The sequence below is a fragment of the Lolium perenne genome, chromosome 6 (genome assembly GCF_019359855.2).
Source record: "Lolium perenne isolate Kyuss_39 chromosome 6, Kyuss_2.0, whole genome shotgun sequence".
Lineage (NCBI taxonomy): Eukaryota > Viridiplantae > Streptophyta > Magnoliopsida > Poales > Poaceae > Lolium > Lolium perenne.
The window spans coordinates 187,529,658-187,550,738 of NC_067249.2; the positions used below are offsets into that span (position 1 = coordinate 187,529,658).

Below are 21,081 nucleotides of genomic sequence, written 5' to 3' on the forward strand. Positions count from 1 at the left end.
AGCTCACAGTGGCTACTGGTAGTCTGGCACCTTTCGTCCCACTAAAAATATCTTAACTTTATTAAAATTTAGATGTATCAATTTTTGATAAAGTTGAGACACTTTTAGTGAGACGGAGGAAGTAGGAGTACATAACAAGGCTCACAGGTTGAAACTCAAGAGACATCAGTTCTGTTTATTGCTCGTACAATTACATGAAAGACTGGAAGACGGGAGATTCGAATGCACAAGTACGCTTGTACGCATCCAGCTCTTCGAATCATAATCATCCACTAGTTACATTCCAAGACATTCGAATAACTACAAAAATTATCAAACTCTGTTAGACTGTCACCATTGGGCACAAGGGCAGCTTCAGACCTTCAGCGCCTTCACGTCAGAACTAACGCGACCTGTGCTCTGCTCCCGCCGCACCTTCTCTTGAAACTTCGGTCATGCTGCCTCTGATCGTCGCACCCCGTCCTCTTCCTGCCGTCATGGCGTTCGCCGTGGTACCCATACGAAGCTGCCATGTTGTCCATGGCGTCGACATGCTGCGGGCCCGTCGGGTAACCGGTGCCACCGTAAGCGTAAGGCATGCCGCCGTAGCCGTGGTACATTGAAGGATCGGCTGACCACGGCATCCAACCAAAGAAGGCAGGATCGTAGCATGCCGGGGCGAATGGAGGAACGTCGTAGCAGCCGCGCTGATGACCGGCATGGTTCTCGGCGCGCACTCCCGCTGTGTCGTCCATCGTCTCGCGCTTCTTCTTTCTCGGCTCATGCGCCGCCGCTGGAGCCGATGTCGAATCGCTTCCGTCGCTATGCTCCGATGCGGCGCTCATCTTGGAAGAAACGTGGCTGTTTTCTGAGGCGGCCGGACTCTGGTCCTGAGACGCGGGCTCCGCGGCCGCGTTGCTGTCTACGGAGCTCCTCGGCTTCTCTGTTGTTCCGCCAGAAACGCTGCTGCTGGCCCTGGCGGCGAGAATGTTGGAGATGGTGGTGCGCAACGCCTGATTAGGGATCAGGTCGTCTGCGCGCGCCTGCGCCCCGCACACGCACTTGGAGCTGGCGACGATGTGGGCTCTGATGCACCTCTCACAGAAACTGCTGAAGCAGCACTTGCTAGTCACCACCGCGTCCACCATCACCTTCCAGCAAATCTTGCAGTGGAGATCCGCCGGGACGCCATCGTCATGGACTGGTGTCTCTGGCGCAGGGGAAATCACTGCCGTCGCCTCCCCGAAGTCGAATCTCCGGTCGCCATTGGTGGGGCAATGCTGGATGAAGTGGCCTGGGACGCGACACCTGCGACACACGTAGCCGGCATGCGGCGCCCGCCCAGGGTATACTGCGCCACGGTGATTGTAACGAGACGGGCCCTCCCACTTAAGTTCCGCAGCGTCGATCACCGCGCTGATGGCCTTGGCCTCGTCGTCCTCCTCAGCCGTCGACACGCTCGAGCTCGACCTCGAGGAAGAATCCGACGAAGAACCGCCACCGTCCTGCGCCGCTTTGGGGCGTTGAGTGGATGGCGACACGATGGCATCGGCCGGAGGCCCGGCGACTCGGCGCACCACCACCGTCGAGTTGCGCAGGACCAACGCCATGTCGTCCGTGTACTCCTCGCCGGTCTGCGCGTCGGAGATCGCGATGCCCTCCCTGGGACCCCGGCCGCGTGTCCGGCCGTGACCGTGGCGGCTTGTCCCCATGATTAGGCGCTTCACCTCGCCAACTATTGTTTGAATTGGATTTTTAGTGTTAGGATTTGAGGAGAGGGACAGCCATGGATAGCGAGCTTGGGAAAATTCTGGATGGATCCTGGTCCATCGCTTTCTCTTTGTTACTTCACTTATCTTTGCTACTTTTTACATCTTAGTCCTCCTACAACTATATATTTGCATAGCACTATATACACCAACACTCCCCCTCAAGATGGGGCAAATACATCATAAAGACCCATCTTGCTACAGAAAATAGAGAAAGATTTCTCAGGTAGCCCTTTCGTAAAAACATCGGCGATTTGGCTAGTCGAACTCACATATGGCATGCAAATTATGCCTTTATCTAGTTTCTCTTTGATGAAATGTCGATCAATTTCCACATGCTTCGTTCGGTCGTGTTGTACGGGGTTATTTGCAATATCTATAGCCGCCTTGTTATCACAATACAACATCAGTGGAGTGCCTTGGAATAGTCCAAGCTCTGTGAGGAGAATCCTTAGCCACAACACCTCACATAGACCATGTGCCATTGCTCGAAATTCAGCCTCGGCGGTAGATCTAGCTACAACAGTTTGTTTCTTGCTGCGCCATGATACTATGTTTCCTCCAACAAATGTACAATACCCCGATGTCGATCGTCGATCATCTAATGAGCCAGCCCAATCAGCATCTGTGTAGCATTCAACTTGAAGGCTACTTTGGCGAGTGTACAACAAACCTTTTGCGGGGCAACCCTTTAAATAGCGCAAGATCCGAGTCACAGCGTCCATATGAGAAGATCTTGGATCATGCATAAATTGACTAACTATACTCACAGCAAATGCAATATCGGGCCGAGTATGTGAAAGATATATAAGCTTACCAACAATCCTTTGATAGCACTCACGATCCACCGGTCTCCCTGAGCTAGCCATCAAGCGATGGTTTTGCTCAATTGGAGTGCTAGCAGGTCGACATCCAAGCATACTAGCCTCACGAAGTAAATCTAGGACATACTTTCTTTGCGAAATGAATATACCTTTAGGTCCTCTTGATACCTCTATCCCGAGAAAGTACCTCAAATGTCCTAGATCTTTAACTTCAAATTCTTGCGCAAGATGTTTCTTCAAGTGTGAAATTTCCTCATGATCATCCCCAGTAATAACGATGTCATCCACATACACTATGAGTATAGTAATCTTACCCACACTACGCTTGTAAAATAAAGTGTGGTCAGCATTGCTTTGACAATAGCCTTTTTTGAGTACGGCATGTCGAAACCTATCAAACCAAGCTCGAGGTGATTGTTTTAGTCCATACAAGGAACGATGCAAGCGTAGCACTTTTCCGATGGTTTGGTTTGTCTCAAATCCTGGGGGTACATGCATATAAACTTCTTCTTGAAGATCACCATGGAGAAATGCATTTTTTATATCCATCTGGTAAATATTCCAATCAAAGTTAACTGCACAAGAAATGAGTGTTCTTACTGAATTCATTTTAGCTACCGGAGCAAAAGTTTCATCATAATCAATTCCATATGTCTGTGTGTATCCCTTTGCCACAAGACGAGCTTTGTATCTGTCCACTTTACCATCTGGTGTATGTTTAACAGTAAAAACCCACTTACAGCCTACAGGCTGCTTACCTAGTGGTAGATCAACAAGCTCCCAAGTTTTGTTCTTTTCCAGGGCTCTCATCTCTTCAAGCATAGCCTCCTTCCACTTTGGATCTTCCTTAGCTTCTTTCCAGTTAGTAGGTATGGATACAGAATCAAGAGAGACAATAAAACTTTGGAATGATGGACTACAATGGTTATATGACATGAAATGGGCAATGTCATGTTTATACCCAATGTAGTCTTTGAGGTATCGAGGGGCATTTAGAGATCTAGTAGGTTTTCTGAGAGCAATAGGTAGATCATTTTGAGGATTGGGAGTAGCTAGCCGGTTATCATCTTGACCTATTGAGCTAGGAGTAACTGGACTAAAGGAGAGTGAGTTGGTACCTGGGTCCTCATGCATAGGAGTATCTCCATCTTGATAAGACGGTGACGAGTTTTCAGTTGCATCTTGCATGTCCTCTAGACTCGAATTACTATCATTACCACCACTCTCATTATTTGTATCCTCCCCCTGACTATGATTATTATTGTCAATTGATGGCATACCTGAAGTAGGAACAACAATAGAGCCCACAAGAGTGCCTCCATTATTCTCCCCCTCTTGTTGCACTTCAGGTGGAGAAAGAGTAATTCCAGTTTCATTGGCTGGGCCATAATAAGATTCATGTTCACGAAATGTTACATCCATACTCACAAAGAAACGACGCTCAGAGGGACACCAACATCTATAACCCTTTTGAGAAGGAGAATATCCCATAAAAACACACTTTATGGCACGAGGATCTAGTTTCCCAACGGAATTTCTATAATCGTGAACAAAGCAAACACAACCAAAGACCTTGGGTGGGACCACAAAATCATTTGTTTTCAAGAGACACTCGGCAGGAGTCTTATAATCAAGAACACGGAGAGGCATGCGATTTATCAAGTATGTTGCAGTTTTGATTGCCTCTCCCCAAAGAAACTTAGGAACATTCATGGTAAACATAAGTGAACGAGCAACTTCAAGTAAATGACGATTTTTACGTTCTGCAACACCATTCTGTTCAGGGGTGTTAACACATGTTGTCTGGTGTTCAATGCCATTTGATGCAAGGAAATCCCTGAACTCATGGTTAATATATTCAGTACCATTGTCAGAACGTAAAATCTTTATAGTTGTTCCAAACTGGTTTCTAATAAGAGAAAATAAATCTTTGAAAACTGAAAACACGTCACTTTTATTTTTCAGTAGATAAAGCCAAGTATAACGGCTAAAACAGTCAATAAAGGTTACAAACCACCTATGTCCAGAAACAGAGTGAACCTCACAGGGTCCCCAAACATCAGAGTGGATAACATCAAATGGTTTGTTGCTTCTTAATGCCCTACTAGGATAGGTACCCCTTGTATGTTTAGCCAACTCACAAGCATCACATACTAGAGATTCCATGTGGCACGAGCTAAATAAAGAAGGATAAATACGAGATAAGGCGGTAAAAGAGAGGTGTCCAAGCCTACAGTGGTAGAGAAATAATTCTTGACTAGGAGACATGCAGGTTGCAAGGGCAACTTCATCACTTCCTTGATCAAGATAGTATAGACCATCACGCATGGTCCCAGTCCCAAGTAGTCTCCCTGTCCCCAACTCCTGAAAAGCACAACAGGTAGGATCAAACCAAGCTATACAATTAAGAGACTTTGTAGTAGAGCTAACTGATAGAAGATTAACAGGGAAATTTGGAACATGTAGGACTGGTGACAACAACAATGTCTTAGTGCACCAGATGGATCCACGCCCTATGATAGATGATGTGGATCCATCAGCTACACGCACTTTGTCCTTACCCGGACATGATTTGTAGGAAGAAAATAATTGTGAGGCTCCGGTCATGTGGTTAGTAGCTCCGGTATCAATAATCCAAGGTCTAGACTGGGTTGTGCAAGTATGAGCCTGAGATTCCATACCTTGCGAAGTGACAAAGAAACTGGAATCAGCTTTAGAGGAACCCTGGGAGGAAGATGAGCCTTCTGAGATTTTGAGCTTGGATTTAAACTCCTCGAGTGCTTGAAGATCTACCACTGGTACCTCTCCTGTACTTGCAGCATGATTAGCATGTTTCCACTTACCGCCTACAGCTCCCCCTTGCTGAGATCTCCCTTTTTGCCATCCAGGGGGAAAACCATGCAGCTTGTAGCAATTGTCTTTGATATGCCCTGTTTTCTTGCAGTAGTCACAGAACCATCTGTTATTATCTGCACTCACCCTTTTTCCAGGGGTACGCATTGATTGTAGCATGGCTGCACGAGCATCTAAAACGTTCTGAGTATCCTCATTACCATCAGCAAGTCGTGTTTCCTCCTCCATCACATTAGACACAACGTCTTCTAGGCTGGGCCATTCTGGTTTCGAGAAAATTAATTGACGGCGAAGGTTAAATTTCTGGTCCAGACCATCTAAAAAAATCTTGCTCACAAAAGACTCAAACCATTTGTGATGAATAGCCAAGTCCCTCTTGTCAACAGGTTCAAATGGATGATAGTAATGCAAATCTCTGTATAATTTTTTCATCTCACCGGCATACTCGGTTATAGATTTTGAGTCTTGCTTTAGGTGAGTTAACTCGTGCATGACACGAGTAGCCTGCATCTTGTTTGACTTCCCTGCAAACTGCCTCTCTAGAGCAGTCCAAACTTCTGAGACGCTGGCCATAGTTTCAACTTGTTCTCGGACTGTTGGTTCCATGCTTCCCAACATCCACACTAGTACTTTGTCATTAACTTGTTTAGCACTGAATTCACTTTGTATATCTACCTCTTCATTAGGAAGTAGCAGATCAATATATCCATGAGAGCTCAAAATCAATTGGGCATGACGAGCCCAACTAATGTAGTTGCCTGGTCCGGACAGTTTCACCGGATTAGGTTCAAGTGCATACCTGAAAATTGTAGGGATTGTATTCAGCTGTTGTTGTTCAAACATCTTGCTGAACATCTCGTATAGCTTGTCAGCACTAGATTCCGCTGGTTTTTGTTTGTTGTGATCCCCCATTGTTTCTCAATCTAAGAATGTGTCAAAGTAATGACTCTAGGATGCACCGTACAGGCACACAAGCAACAGACTTGAGGCAGCCAAAGAATCCCAAACTGACACACAATTCTGCAGCAGTATCTTCTATCGTTTGGCAGCAGTACAGACAACACAGGCAGCTTCGACAGTACTTGGCCACCACGCTCCTCCACGCAGCTTGCCGGAGGCGACGACAGTACTTGGCCACCACGCAGCTTGCCGGAGGCGACGCTCTGTGCGGCAGCTCACGCACCTCCGCCCGCAAATCACGGCGACACAGCACCGTTGCTCCACCAAATCGTGGCGACACGGCACCACTGGGAGCTGGATTGCAGCGAGATCGCACCAGATCTTACTGCTCTGATACCATATTGTTTGAATTGGATTTTTAGTGTTAGGATTTGAGGAGAGGGACAGCCATGGATAGCGAGCTTGGGAAAATTCTGGATGGATCCTGGTCCATCGCTTTCTCTCTGTTACTTCACTTATCTTTGCTACTTTTTACATCTTAGTCCTCCTACAACTATATAGCACAAATGCCCGTGCGTTGCGACGGTAATAAAAATCAAGAGTCAGTCAAATACACCAGAGTCGTTATTACTTAGCAACTATCTTCCCAGCCATAAAAGCATACTATCTTGTTTCATTTGCCATGTAATCGGCCTTGTGAAGGAGCCGGGATATATATATGTGGTCTTAACATAGCCCACCGCTTTGGTGGCGATTAGCACTTATCAATACTCCTTGATGTCCTTGAGTTTGTAAATAGAGTGTGATTTTTTTGTTGGTGGCCTCATCCAGCTTGTCCATCTTATACCACCAGCATTTACTTGACAAAGTCGATCGCTTCATTCCTTATAACTGTAATTGAAATTTTCTTATCTTTGCTCGCGACTAAGTTAGATATATTTCTTGGTTACAAGTGATTGGCCCAAGCTAGGAACTTTTGTTTTGTTTTTTCAATAGCCGCTTCATCTGCTACGGCAGTTCTGCATGACGACTGAACCGAGTCTTTCCCTGCCTCGAGTCGTTGAGCGCTCTAGTGTGACTCGCCGTACCAGGAAGCCCGCCCAATGGATGCATGCAACTGAATATGGCCTATGGGATCCAGCGTAGGAGACTTGACCAGGTGAGAGAATCAAAATAAAGACCGGGCACAGGAGCTAGCAGGGTTGCACTTTTGCACGCAATAATATGGGTAGCTCCGCCGGGACGTACTTGATCGATCTCTCTTGATCCGGCGTCGGCGCCAGCGCACTGATCAATCCGGTTCTGGTGATGGGCTGGGTAAAAATATGAGGAAAAAAAAAGCAATCTGATTGGTAAAGCCACGTACATAATAGTTGAGTTCAAGGGTGAATCAGTTTGATTGCATCAGCGACGAAGTCATAGTTGGTATGCAATACGAACTGTTTATGATCAACTTCCATGGAACGCCGGAAGACGGGCGGTTTTTCATGTCGATCAATACAAATCTTCCGCTTTTCGGGCCGTTCGGCTGTTCGTTGTTTCCTGACTGAACGCTGGCCGGCCGTCGGGTTCGAGGAGAGCTTATGCGCCACCGGCACAATTTGCGCTCGTACCTCTGCTGTTGGTTCTGGACGTTCGGATGTTCGTTTTTTCATGACTGAACGTTGGCCGGCCGGCGGGTTCGAGGATAGGTTATGCGCCATCGGCACAACTTGCGCTCGTACCTCTGCTGTTGGGTCGCGACGCCGGCGGCTGGACGGCCGACGTAGCTCGACAGTTTCTTGGTGTGGCGGGCCATCGCTCATCGATCCCAATGAGTAGAAGTCGCCGCGGCAGCTAGTGAGGTCGAACCGGACGCAGCCGTCTATTTCTCCATCGCTTAGCACCTAAGCCACCACAAAGTTTTTGTCGATTGGAAGCAAAGATCGTAAGATCATGGAGAGCGTTTATATATAGAGGAACCGTCGTCGATCTGAGCTCTTTTCGGGGGGAGGCTGAGCCCGGTTATGTGTCCATGTACTTTCGGTACGGATGAGACGGGCTGGTGGCGGACTCCAGGTCTGGTACATCTCAGATTAAATCAAGATCGGCTAGGACTCTCTTGTGCGAAAACCAAACGTATTGGGCAATGTGAAGGTGCAAATAATGACGGACGAAAGCTCACTCTGACGAACGAAATCGAGGAAAGCATAAGTTTTTTTTTTTGGAAACTTACGCGTACGTTCGCTTCCAGATTGTGTAATCTGTGCATGAGTGGGATTTGGAATTCCAATTCAGGTTGGGCCTAAGAGAAAAAAAATATTGGCCCGTTTGTGACACCAGGCAGCCACCTATTCTAATTTAATAGTAAAGATATTTGCATAGCACTATATACACCAACACCAACGGAGATGGAGGGCGCCGCGACAGGGAGAGAGAACGTGTCCACGCCACTCCTGTACCGGTAGTACACCGCCATCCTTCCCTCGAGATTGCGAAGACGCACGGAGACGAAGGCACTCGCTCGCCGGAGGAGATGGATGGCTGTATGTAGTAGCGTAGCGAGGCAAGGAAAATATGCATCTCAGCGATCACACGGTTGGCCTTATATCCTTGGTCAGTATGAATCCGAGAAGGTTTCCAGCCTTTCCTGAACCGCCTCTTTGGGTTAACTTGTCTGAGTACGAATCCTAGTAGTACTCGGATTGGCTTTCAGTTTCCTTCCCTAATCCCATCGCACCAGCCGGAAATGTGCACCACATCCGTATCTAGTGTTTACTGTCAGTCAGACCTTCCAAACATGGTTCAGCTAGGGTCCGGTTGGCTTTCATGTTGGTAGCGAAGAAGCGCGCTTGGGGATGCTCACCTCCTGATTTGGATACAAGCATGTAGCTGAGATTTATTATTTAGTGGATTAATAATAAATCGGTAGAAGAAATCGTCCCTGATATTGACAAGATGATTTCACCATTTGTTCTGGCCAAGAGAATGGTAGCTGAGGCCTTGATCAACGGTTGCTGGATTGGGGATATTAAGGGTAAGCATCCGGTCGTTTTTGCAAGTCCTAGATCTTTGGGAGAAAATAAGAGAAGTTCAGAAATTCTTGGGCCCCTACAAAATGCAAATTGGCTGTTTGGCTCTTCCTACAGAGCAGATCGTGGACTGCTGATCGCCTCCCTAAACGAGGCCTCCCTCATCACGACAAGTGTGTTTTCTGTAATTCCTCCAATGAAGATGCACAACACCTTTTTCTTGGTTGTGCGGGCGTGAAAATCATCTGGAGCCATATGCTGACTTGGGAAGGTTCCCCCAGATCAACATTGTGACTGCTGATCAATCTCTCTGATGTTGGTGGACGGAAGCAAGACGGAGGCTGCAGAATCAACGCGACAAGAATCTGAATTCCCTGATCATGCTAACCCTTTGGTCGATCTGGCGAGAAAGAAATGGTCAAGTTTTTGACAACATCTATAGGTCACTTCATCAAATAATTGAGCATATTAAGGTCGACGCCCGGCTGTGGAGCAAAGCGAGCAAGGGACGCCTCGCCCTCCGTGTGGAGTAGTTGGGTTGCTCTTATATCATGTTGTAGGTATGTACCATTTTCAGTCTAGACTACTCTTGTTTTCAGCCTAGTCTAGAATTGGTCGTTTCACTTTTGATGTATCTGGCCATGTACTTTGCCCGTGTGAGCCTGCCTCCTGCACATGAATCCTCCTACATGGTTCGAAATAAAAAGTTTAGACTTGGCCAAATTTACCACAGTCGGATCAGCGCGATGCAATCATCCTATCTTATCTACTCACCACCTTATATCTTCTCATGATTCCTCTTCTTCCTTGCACCCACAGCGCGAAAACAATGGAGAGAACAGGTGGACGAGAGACCACCGTAGGAAGTTAGGGTTAGGGGATTCAAGGTTGCCGGCGCTGGAGAGTTAGGGTTACATTTGAGACCTGGTACAAATTTTGAAGACAAAGGACTACTACTACTTGAAGAAAATCTCAGCTCCAGGTGTCCGCGCTTGAGGCCGACGAGCCGCGCCGAGAAGAAGATCATGGAGATGTTGGCTCCCTTGGCTTCTTCAACCCTCCATGGGACGGTAGTGGCGACGACACATAAGACTGTCGAAGATCTTGACGGTGAAGTCGCGGGTACCTTGGAAGTGGCAGAATGTCAGAAGAAACCTGGGGCCGTAGGCGAAGGCAAACTCCTTCCAGCTGTTGGTGAAGAACATGCACCCATCCTCGTCGAAGTACACCGAGAGCTGCCATGTTCCTTGACCCTTGCTAGATTCCTTCAGAAAGGCACGATCAGGTTCCTGCTCACCGGCGGCCTTGACAAACGCCTCAGGGAGATTCAAGCGCTCCAAGGCTTGTTCATTCACAAAGACGAAGAACTCGGATCGTCGGACCTTGAATTGTACGTCCTTCGGAGGATATCCTGGAGGAGGGAAGAGAACTGGCTACGGTCATGACCTTGGGTGCAAATAACTTGGGGAGGAGGAGAACACTTATCCCCCTCCACAACGTCTTCCCTCGGCGCGGAAGGGTTAGTCCTTCTTGCTACCACGTGAGCAGCCATCATCACGCTTCTCCGTCACTCCCCCCACAATAACGGGAGGAGTGATCTTGGGCTTGTTCTTGCTACCAAGGGGGCGCTTCACTACCGCCTCCGCCGATTTGGTAGCATCAGAGATAATCTTCTCCTTACCCATGACACCTCAACTAGGTTTCCTAGAAGATGGTGGCGAAGATACCTGGGGAAGAAGAAGAGGACGCGGCAGCGAAAAGAATGGGAGAAAAGGCCGTTTGGGTTTTCCTTTATATAGTACCATGGAAGGTACATGCTACCGTCGGATTTAACCTAATGCCCCATGCATTCATATCCGCGGAAACACGTGTCAACACAGGAAGCAAATCATCATGTCATTAACTCGGCCTCTGCAAAAATTGAGGTGTCGCTATCTTTTCCACGCGCTCTTTGTGGTCAAGTCAGCCCAGCGGTTGCGTGTGTTGGTCAACATTCTGACAAGGGACACATCGTTGTGTCCCATCAACTGCGTAGAGCAACACTCGAGTGCACCGAGATTTCATCTTTGAAGTCACGAAGATGCTTTATTAAATCCTCCAACAAGAGTCGACAAATGCATGACCTGAGTCGAGTAACTCCGCGGGTTCCATGACAAACTTGAGCCTATGCATGGCTACAAGCACTTGCACAAAGTCTCGGGGGCTACTTCCATTGGAAGCAATGGTCACACACCAGATAAAAAAATAATGAAAAAATTGTTTGGTGTGTCGATTATGTTCGCAGCATTGACTCTTGGCTTCTCACTACCCTATCAACTGCAACCTTCATAACATCGAGTGTGGATTCGACAACTCCTCGACTACCCTGATTGCATCCGCTGCGTGAACATGTCTGGTTGCCATGTTAACAACGTGAAGGTAAGATCTGATTGTGTGACGCTAACCTGATGCACTTTTGGGTCTAAAGCTCCACCTGACAATCGTGTCGACTGCGACTGCATAACTTTCATCTAATATTCTTCGAGGTTGATAGTGTAACCTTACGAATTTGATTAATATTATGACTAAGTCTCTACATGAGCTTGCGACTCCCCTAGACACCCGGGGGCTACTGGCGTGGGCATATCCTATCGGGTACCCATTGTTACCATATTTGGTGCAGTTCAACTAAAGACCCATGAAGCCCAAGATGCAATAGCAGCCGAAGCCCAGGAGCATGGCGTGCAACACAAGTACAAGCCCACACAGAGGTAGCAAAACATGTAACCAACCCGGAGTCCTGAGTCATTTCCTTATTTATAAGGACTAGGAGGGATCGACGGGGATGACAATTCCATGATATATAACCTAGATCACACCATAGCCATCACACCGACATTGTAGCCCTAATCATCATGAATCAAGAGCAAACGAGCATCACGTAGGGTTTTCCCACTAGGGGTCCGAAGCTGAGTAAATCATGCATGTGTGTTGTATTGTTTGTACGCTGACGAATGAAGGAGATATGCCCTAGAGGCAATAATAAAGTGGTTATTATTTATATCTTTATGTTTATGATAAATGTTTATATATCATGCTATAATTGTATTAACCGAAACATTAGTACATGTGTGATATGTAGACAACAAGAAGTCCCTAGTATGCCTCTTAAACTAGCTTGTTGATTAATGGATGATTAGTTTCATAATCATGAACATTGGATGTTATTAATAACAAGGTTATATCATTATATGAATGATGTAATGGACACACCCAATTAAGCATAGCATAAGATCTCGTCATTAAGTTATTTGCTATAAGCTTTCGATACATAGTTACCTAGTCCTTATGACCATGAGATCATGTAAATCACTTATACCGGAAAGGTACTTTGATTACACCAAACACCACTGCGTAAATGGGTGGCTATAAAGGTGGGATTAAGTATCCGGAAAGTATGAGTTGAGGCATATGGATCAACAGTGGGATTTGTCCATCCCGATGACGGATAGATATACTCTGGGCCCTCTCGGTGGAATGTCGTCTAATGTCTTGCAAGCATATGAATGAGTTCATAAGAGACCACATACCATGGTACGAGTAAAGAGTACTTGTCAGGAGACGAGGTTGAACAAGGTATAGAGTGATACCGAAGATCAAACCTCGGACAAGTAAAATATCGCGTGACAAAGGGAATTGGTATTGTATGTGAATGGTTCATTCGATCACTAAAGTCATCGTTGAATATGTGGGAACCATTATGGATCTTCAGATCCCGCTATTGGTTATTGGTCAGAGTGAGTACTCAACCATGTCCGCATAGTTCACGAACCGTAGGGTGACACACTTAAAGTTGGATGTTAAAATGGTAGTACTTGAAATATGGAATGGAGTTCGAATATTTGTTCGGAGTCCCGGATGAGATCCCGGACATCACGAGGAGTTCCGGAATGGTCCGGAGAATAAGATTCATATATAGGATGTCATTTTATGTGAATTAAAATGTCGCGGAAGGTTCTATGGAAGGTTCTAGAAGGTTCTAGAAAAGTCCGGAAGAAACCACCAAGGAAGGTGGAGTCCACATGGGACTCCACCTCCATGGCCGGCCAACCCTAGTGGGGGAGGAGTCCCAAGTGGACTCCCCCTTAGGGGGCCGGCCAACCCCCCATATGGGAGGTGGAACTCCCACCTCTAGTGGGAGTCCTAGCTTGGCTAGGTTTCCTCTTCATATGGAAGGTTTTGGTTTCGGGTCTTATTCGAAGACTTGGAGTCCAACACTTGGGGTTCCACCTATATAATGAGGGGCCAAGGGAGGGGGCCGGCCACCCCAAGACCACAAGCTGGCCGCCCCATTAAAGTGGCCGGCCACCCCCTCCCAAACCCTAGCCGCCCCCCTCTCCTCCATATCTTCCGCGTAGCTTTAGTGAAGCTCCGCCGGAGTTCTCCACCGCCACCGACACCACGCCGTCGTGCTGTCGGATTCAAGAGGAGCTACTACTTCCGCTGCCCGCTGGAACGGGAGGTGGACGTCGTCTTCATCAACAACCGAACGTGTGACCGAGTACGGAGAGTGCTTTGCCGTTCGTGGCGCCGGAACCGATCGTGATCAAGATCTTCTACGCGCTTTTGCAAGCGGCAAGTGAACGTCTACCGCAGCAACAAGAGCCTCCTCTTGTAGGCTTTGGAATCTCTTCAAGGGTGAGACTCGATACCCCCTCGTTGCTACCGTCTTCTAGATTGCATCTTGGATTGGATTGCGTGTTCGCGGTAGGAAAATTTTTGTTTTCTATGCAACGTTATCCTACAACGAATCCATCAGCGCATTCTCTTCCCTAAAACCCAAGTCCATAACTTCATGGGTGGACGTGGTCAGCGCCACAGTGCTACAACCCCCACTCAAAATTTTGAACTTCTGCCTAATTTGTTCATATTTGACAAAAAAGATGCAAATTTATAGAATTTGTACTAAAATTGCCCCCACTCATCTCCCCTACATAACCTATGGGCATTGCCATGGTTCCCCTTCGTCACCGATAGGATGCTCTATTATAAATTACTACCCGTGTTATCAAATGTAAGCCTTTTTATATAGCTAAATTATTTTGGAATGCAAGTAATAGAAGCAAAGACAATATAAGCATATTGTATCATTTTTATTTAAAGCAAGTTCAATAATATAGCTGGTTGTTAGCTATAATCAAGATGCCATGTCATCAATAGCTAGCCTATAGCCATCATTTACAATAGTTAGATATATAATTGTAGTACTTTAAGAATATATGTTCCATATTTTACTCCCACAAAGTGCCCACGAGCACGTGCTAGAGTTGGCTTTTGCATGAGAGCCCACTTAACTTCTCTGTGATCTTCTCTTTTCTCCAACTAAGCATAAATATAATATTTAAATCCTTATAGCCTGCACTAAGCCTTATTGTACTTGCTCTTAGTGATCCATGGTATAGTGGTTGCTTGCCCCACCGTGACATTAATACGATACTCTGAATTCTCAAAGCTAAACGAGCATGATGATGGGCTTTGATGTTTCTGCTCCTGTTGATATGCGAAATATTGTTGCACCGAAAAGAAGGAGAGGAACGTATTGTTGCCAGCTCTGGCCTGATCTCCCAATGTCCTTGAGTTGCAAACACCGATGCTGTCGTAGCTGCTGAAACTAAAACCGCACAAACAATTTTTTATCAATAGCGGCAAATGATGCAAGGTTAAATTCCGCCTTTACAGAAATACAAAGGTACATAGAATACAGATACTTGGGATTTTTAGACCTCTACTGCGACCGTGGAGGTAAGACTTAATTCCTAATACTTCGTGTATTTATGTTTACATGTTTGATCTTTCACTTCACTAATAATCCTGAAAAATATTTTTCCTATAAAAATGATTGAAAAATTATACTTTATTGCAAATATTCTCCGAGTTCAATCGGTGAATACTATACATCATCTTGCACTTAATTTTATTATGGTCATAATGCAAACAATGTAAATGCATAGATTTATTTCTTTTTATGTGCTTAGTTAATATAAAAATGATGAATTTTTATTATGATGTAGCAACAAGATAGATACGAGAAGATGGTCCTCCTATTTAATATTAGGTATAGACTTTTGTCTGGATTGCTATGTAGTGGGGTATCTAATGGAATAGAAATTGGGTGTGTCTACGTCTCAGTTGACTGAGATTTTCTTAAGTCTCAGTCAACTCAGAAAAGTCCAACTACAGTTTAAAGAAAAGTGCAACTCGGTTCAGTTGCACATTTCTGTCAGAAAAGTGCAATTGCACTTTTTTAACAGAAAAGTGCAACTCAAGGCAAATTTTTGTAAGTGACTTAGACTTAAGAAAATCTCAGTTGACTAAGACATAGCAAAACAGATAGAAATTTGGGTGAAAATAACATACTTCTCAAACAATGCTACATCCAAAACCGAGCTATACTTAAAACCTAGCATGTTCAATCTATACCTACTAATAAAGGAGATAAGGTTTCTCCCCCGAATTTTCGTCCGTTTTTTAGCTGCCCCAGAGTTTGAGTGCAAATTACAACGATTGCCACCGATTTAAGGAATAACAGTTCGTTCGATGGCTACCCTCTCTCCCCGATCGCTACCTGACTTGGCTCAGTCACGTACACATGGGCCAAGGGCCAAGGCCCAACAACAATTATGCACAAAAGCTTCGTCTGGCAGCTTCTTGGACGCGAGGCGCAGCCGCCCACGGCAAAGAAGAGGATGCCATATTCTGGGTTCAATAGTCCCACCTCGATTCGCAATGGGGACTTTCACCAGTTTATATACCTAAGTTCTGTGGGTTTCAATAAGGCGCCTGAAAACAGTAAGTAGCAGCACATGAACCGCAAACTAGGCGGTCGATCACGGTCGGGAGTTGCAGATCAGTTTCGAGCGGGGACAGAAAACTGCAGGTCGAAGAAGATGGAACCTGATGGAGCGTCTGCAATCCATGGGGAGGACGCGAGAGGGAACAAGATGATCCGGAGGCGGCGCGTCTGGGGATGGAGTCGACCGAGTGGGAAGGATTGGCGATGGAGATTGGTGTCCGTCAGCTGGGGCCTAGGTGGGCCAGTTTGGTCTGGCTGGGCCGACATGTGCTGAGGTTCTTCTTTTCTTTTTTGCTTGAATTATTTTTCAAGTTAAGTACAGGCCAATTTGCTGTAAACGAAAGTTACGAGCTAACTTAGACCTAGACCGATTGGATGTTATGATAAAGAAACATGCTGCAGACCATACTTATTATTTTAGTTAAAAGACACAGCTCGTGGCACGTCAAGCACAATATCTAGGCCAGAAGCAAAAAATCTTAGTTAGATAGCTAGAAACTAAAAAAAAGTAAGAAAGCCTGTTTTGGTTCATCGTTTACAGGCGATATAACAAAGTGTAATTGTGATCCACTATTCTTATCTTACATAATAACCTGCCTCTTCTTTAATTGATACTAAAATCATGAATACAATATTTCGTCTACCCATAGCAATGCACTGAGCGCGGCCAGCCTTTCTTGGTGAAGCAGTGGCGGTTCAAAAGTATTTCCCTTATACTAGGTGCCCCTTCGTACACCTTAGCAAAATCATATCAGGACACTTCTCTTCTCACGAAAGCGGGCCTTGACCCCATCCGCGCTAGCGGCTGTCGAGCAGGCCGGTCATCATCCTCTACAGAAGCGCCGCCGCCGACTAGGGTTTAGCTGCGTAACAACACTCTTCGCCGCCGCCGCTGCCGGCATGATCATGTCTCAACCCCCCCGCACATGACCTTTCTGCTTGTCTGGTCTAAAAAACCTCGCCTCTCATTCTGTGATTCTCACCCGTACGTAGAGGTGTGGGTTTCAATTAAGGCATTACATTTTGTGATTCTCTCCCGGTGCAACGCACGGGCTCTTTTCCTAGTTTATTTTAATTCCGTTGCAACGTACGTGTACTTTTGCTAGTCAATATAATAGCCAAAGCTTTTGCCTCTTTCTCAAAAAAAAAAAAAGTACAAATACGATTTAGATGAGATCCGAAGGCGGCGGCTAATGCACAAAAAGACAGTCACATGGCGCAGGCGCTAGGAGCCAGCGAGCCAGCCAGAGTGAGATTGTAAACGCGAGCTAAGCTTGAGACGGCAAAGTATAAAGAGGCAGTTAAGCTAACCAGCCAGCGTGGCAGAGGCCTGTAACACAAATATAGCAGCACGCCAGCGCCGCTCGCTCGCCACTTCTCTCCCACCTCCGAGCCCTATCCCCGCCTGCTTGCTTCTCTCGTGGGAGTTGGGATTCCTTCCTTGCCCCCTAGCTGCCCGTCGTATTTAGGAACATGGCGTCGCCCCGGATCCGCTTCAGCCGCCAAATCCCCCTCTCCTGCTCCGACACCGAAGAGGAGGACGAAGAGGACGAAGAGGAAGAGGAGGAGGAGGAGGAGGAGCCATACGAGGGAGAGGGGGAGGGCGATGCGCCGGTCGCGTCGCCGGTAATACTGCCGTCGGCGAGGGGAGGAGGGGTTTCCGTGGTGGACATGGTGGCGGCGGCGCTGCGGAGGTCGCTGCTGCTCTGCAGCAGCGTGCGCGCCGAGGAAGGAGGCGGGGCTGCGGCCGCCACCGCTGCCTCCGGGATGCAGATAGGGCGGCCCACCGAGGTGCGCCACGTCTCGCACGTCACCTTCGACCGCTTCGTCGGCTTCCTCGGCCTCCCCGCCGACCTCGAGCCCGAGGTGCCTCGCCCCGCGCCCAGCGCCAGGTCAGTACCGCCGCTCCGCCATGCCCCTAGATTCGCAGATGATTCTGCGGCTGAGCTCTGTACTCCGAATTCCGCCGCTCAGATTGAGAATCCGCGGTGCTAGTGTTCGTGGGTTAAGCTGAATTTTGCGTTGTCCGGTCCCTCATCCTCATTTTTGAATTTGCAACGTCACGTGATGTCCAGCTAGTTAGTGCACCTAACCAGGGAAAAAAGGGAGCACGGAATGGTCAGTTGCGCCTTCAATTTTGGTTGACTTGAGCCCAAATGGTTGAGCCAGCTGCTGTTGGTTGCAAACCTACTTTTCCTTTTCAGAACTACTATTGCTGCTCAACCACCCGGGAACCTTCTAAAACACACTCTATTTTGGGGAATTAGCCCTCTGTACCTACCAGGAAATGGGTATTGGGGTGTTCTGTTCTTTTTAGCTTTACACTATTCATTTCTGAAGAGGCAAACACATTTCAAATAGTATCATATTTTTGTATTAGTAGTAGTTACTTGTCAGTAGTCACCACCTATCAGTTCCATTTCGTCCTTGACGCTTGTACAGTTACTTATCAGTAGTTACTTATCTGTAGGCATTCTATTTTTCTGAAGAAAAAATATGAGTTTAAGGCATTCAACATCCAGTTAATTTACCTTTTGTTTTCTTAATGAACATTATTGAAAACGTATGGTACATACCTTACTCATCTCGTTGTCCAGAAGTAGAGTTTTTAAGTTACATTACCTGTCCTGTCCATGATGGACTTACCCGGGAGAGAAACAAGACACCACATTGCCAAACACGCAAAATTACACATAATTCTAGTAATCATCTCGAGATCAATCTGAGCCAACATTAGGCAATGCCTTGATATTTTATTACATCTATTGGACCGCAACACAACTTATGTTTACTAACTCTATTTCCCCACACAGTGTGAGTGTATTTGGAGTTTCACCAAGGTCCATGCAATGCTCGTTCGATAAAAGAGGAAACAGTGTCCCAACAATACTATTGAATATGCAAAGGAAGTTATATTTACTTGGCGGCCTTCAGGTAAAAGCCAAGCATAATCAGGAAATCTTAGAAATTCATTTGAGTACCTGGGTTCTGAAAATATCCTTTCTTGTTCTGCTAGGCTGAAGGGGTCTTCAGAATAAATGCTGATAATAGCCAGGAACTACATGTCAGGGAGGAACTAAACCGAGGTGTTGTTCCAGATGGAGTTGACATGCACTGTCTCGCTGGCCTTATAAAGGTGTGGTGAACTTCCTTCTACCAATAGTATTTATTTATTTCGGACTGCCTTTTCTTTTTTCAACATAGGCCTTATGTGTAAGGAGTAAGGACATCATTTTGGTCTCCGCAATTAACTGTCCTTAACATAAGTCTTTTATGTGTACGGCAACATCATGCTTTCTGCAATTCTGACATGTAGAGAGCCTTCAAACATCCGAATTCAGGCTTTGTCAATGCACAGTATTTCCAATGCATAAACTATATTTGATTAAATGTTTTACTTTGAAGAAAAATCTACACAGAAATGGGTTTTTGAAATGAATAAATGATCCTTTTTATTCACCAGTTTTTCATCTGTGTCATTTCATGATCAATATGACTGCTAATATGTAGGCATGGTTCCGGGAACTTCCGAGTGGAGTATTAGACTCTTTAACTCCAGAACAAGTGATGCACTGCAACACTGAAGAAGAATGTGCTATCGTTGCAAGTATCGTACCTCCAGTGGAAGCAGCATTACTCGATTGGGCCATCAATCTGATGGCCGATGTTGTGCAACATCAAAACTACAACAAGATGAATGCACGGAATATCGCAATGGTTTTCGCACCAAACATGACTCAGGTAAAGATGCCTATTCATGTCTCGACGTATTTGTTCTTCAAGCTTGCAATCGAACAATATAACTTATGATATATACATCTCTCTTTCAGATGGCCGATCCCTTGACTGCTTTGATACATGCAGTTCAAGTGATGAATTTTTTAAAGACATTGATCCTGAAAACTGTAAAAGAAAGGGAAGAGTCAGCTGCTGCAGCAAGGACATCCACGTCTAACTCTGGTTCCTCAAGTGACAGAGATGAACCTCATAAATTAGTTAATTTGAACAATCCCTTCATTTGTTCAAGTCACGAAAATGTTGAACGCCCCATGATTAGTGGGGCTACACTTGACCACTTCCTCTTGAGAGTAGAAGAAGCGCTTCACCATGATGCGCAAGCCAGTATTGGGGAACCCAAGAAGTGTGGCACTGGTACTGTCCATGACAAAAGCAATAACGAATTTTCTCCTGAGGAGAATGATTTTAGCTGCCAAGATAGCAGTAATGCAAATAAGCTCAGTAATGACAGTGCTGAAGGCTTGTTTGACAGATTTAAATTTAGGAAAGGAGTAGGGAGACTCTGCAGGAATCCAGTGTTTCAGTTGAGTAGGTCCATGAAGAAGTCTGATGAAGCAGGACAAACTTGTGCATGACATGGTAGGGTGTAATTGATGAGTCTATTATTTCCGCAGCTGTCTAGTTCTTAACTCGCTCAGTTCTCCTAGATTGTGTATGTAGAAGCTATGAGCCCATTTGGCAGTAGTAGTAGTAGTGATGAGGAGTTCTTTGTGTGTACAGTTCAGGAATTCATTTCCAACAATCCCATCATCACCCAGTGAGCTTGCTACATAGTGATTCTTGTTCAGGCAGAAACTCTTTCTCTGTTTTTTTCTGCAGGGACTGATGTGTGCAAGTGATTATGAATGTAACATGGTGTAAACTAGGCCAGTTTTGTGATGTTCAACCAATATGCTGCATAGGAATTTCGGGTTTTCAGGTTCTCATTCCTGTTCAGTTCTTCCTTTATAAGGAGTTTCCGGTCGGGAGCGCAGACAAATAGAGTTTTATTTCAAAAAATAAAAAATCATATTTATAGGTTTCAAAATACATGGACCAAAAATCTGGATATAGTCAATGGTGTATTCTACAAACCTGCATAATCTCAATGAAAAGATCTTCATGTTTCAGGCTAA

General features: G+C 45.9%; 3 protein-coding genes across 3 annotated transcripts; 1 reads left to right on the top strand and 2 right to left on the bottom strand.

The window, feature by feature from the left end:
- Positions 1 to 371: 371 nt before the first annotated feature.
- LOC127310160 (E3 ubiquitin ligase PQT3-like) lies at positions 372 to 8,783 on the bottom strand. Its single transcript, XM_071821607.1, has 3 exons — positions 8,706 to 8,783; positions 2,722 to 2,730; positions 372 to 1,700 (listed from the first exon to the last, which is right to left on the bottom strand). Exons 1-3 carry the CDS (start codon positions 8,781 to 8,783, stop codon positions 372 to 374), a joined length of 1,416 nt encoding a protein of 471 aa, XP_071677708.1.
- Positions 4,800 to 6,798, bottom strand: LOC139832869 (uncharacterized). The gene is made up of 2 exons (XM_071822817.1): positions 5,254 to 6,798; positions 4,800 to 4,936 (listed from the first exon to the last, which is right to left on the bottom strand). The coding sequence occupies exons 1-2, from the start codon at positions 6,335 to 6,337 to the stop codon at positions 4,893 to 4,895; spliced, it is 1,128 nt and encodes a 375-aa protein (XP_071678918.1). The 5' UTR covers positions 6,338 to 6,798; the 3' UTR covers positions 4,800 to 4,892.
- An 8,706-nt stretch (positions 8,784 to 17,489) lies between the features above and the next one.
- LOC127306672 (uncharacterized) lies at positions 17,490 to 20,871 on the top strand. Its single transcript, XM_051337341.2, has 5 exons — positions 17,490 to 18,060; positions 18,982 to 19,102; positions 19,185 to 19,304; positions 19,679 to 19,909; positions 19,999 to 20,871. Exons 1-5 carry the CDS (start codon positions 17,642 to 17,644, stop codon positions 20,539 to 20,541), a joined length of 1,434 nt encoding a protein of 477 aa, XP_051193301.1. The 5' UTR covers positions 17,490 to 17,641; the 3' UTR covers positions 20,542 to 20,871.
- Positions 20,872 to 21,081: the final 210 nt, after the last annotated feature.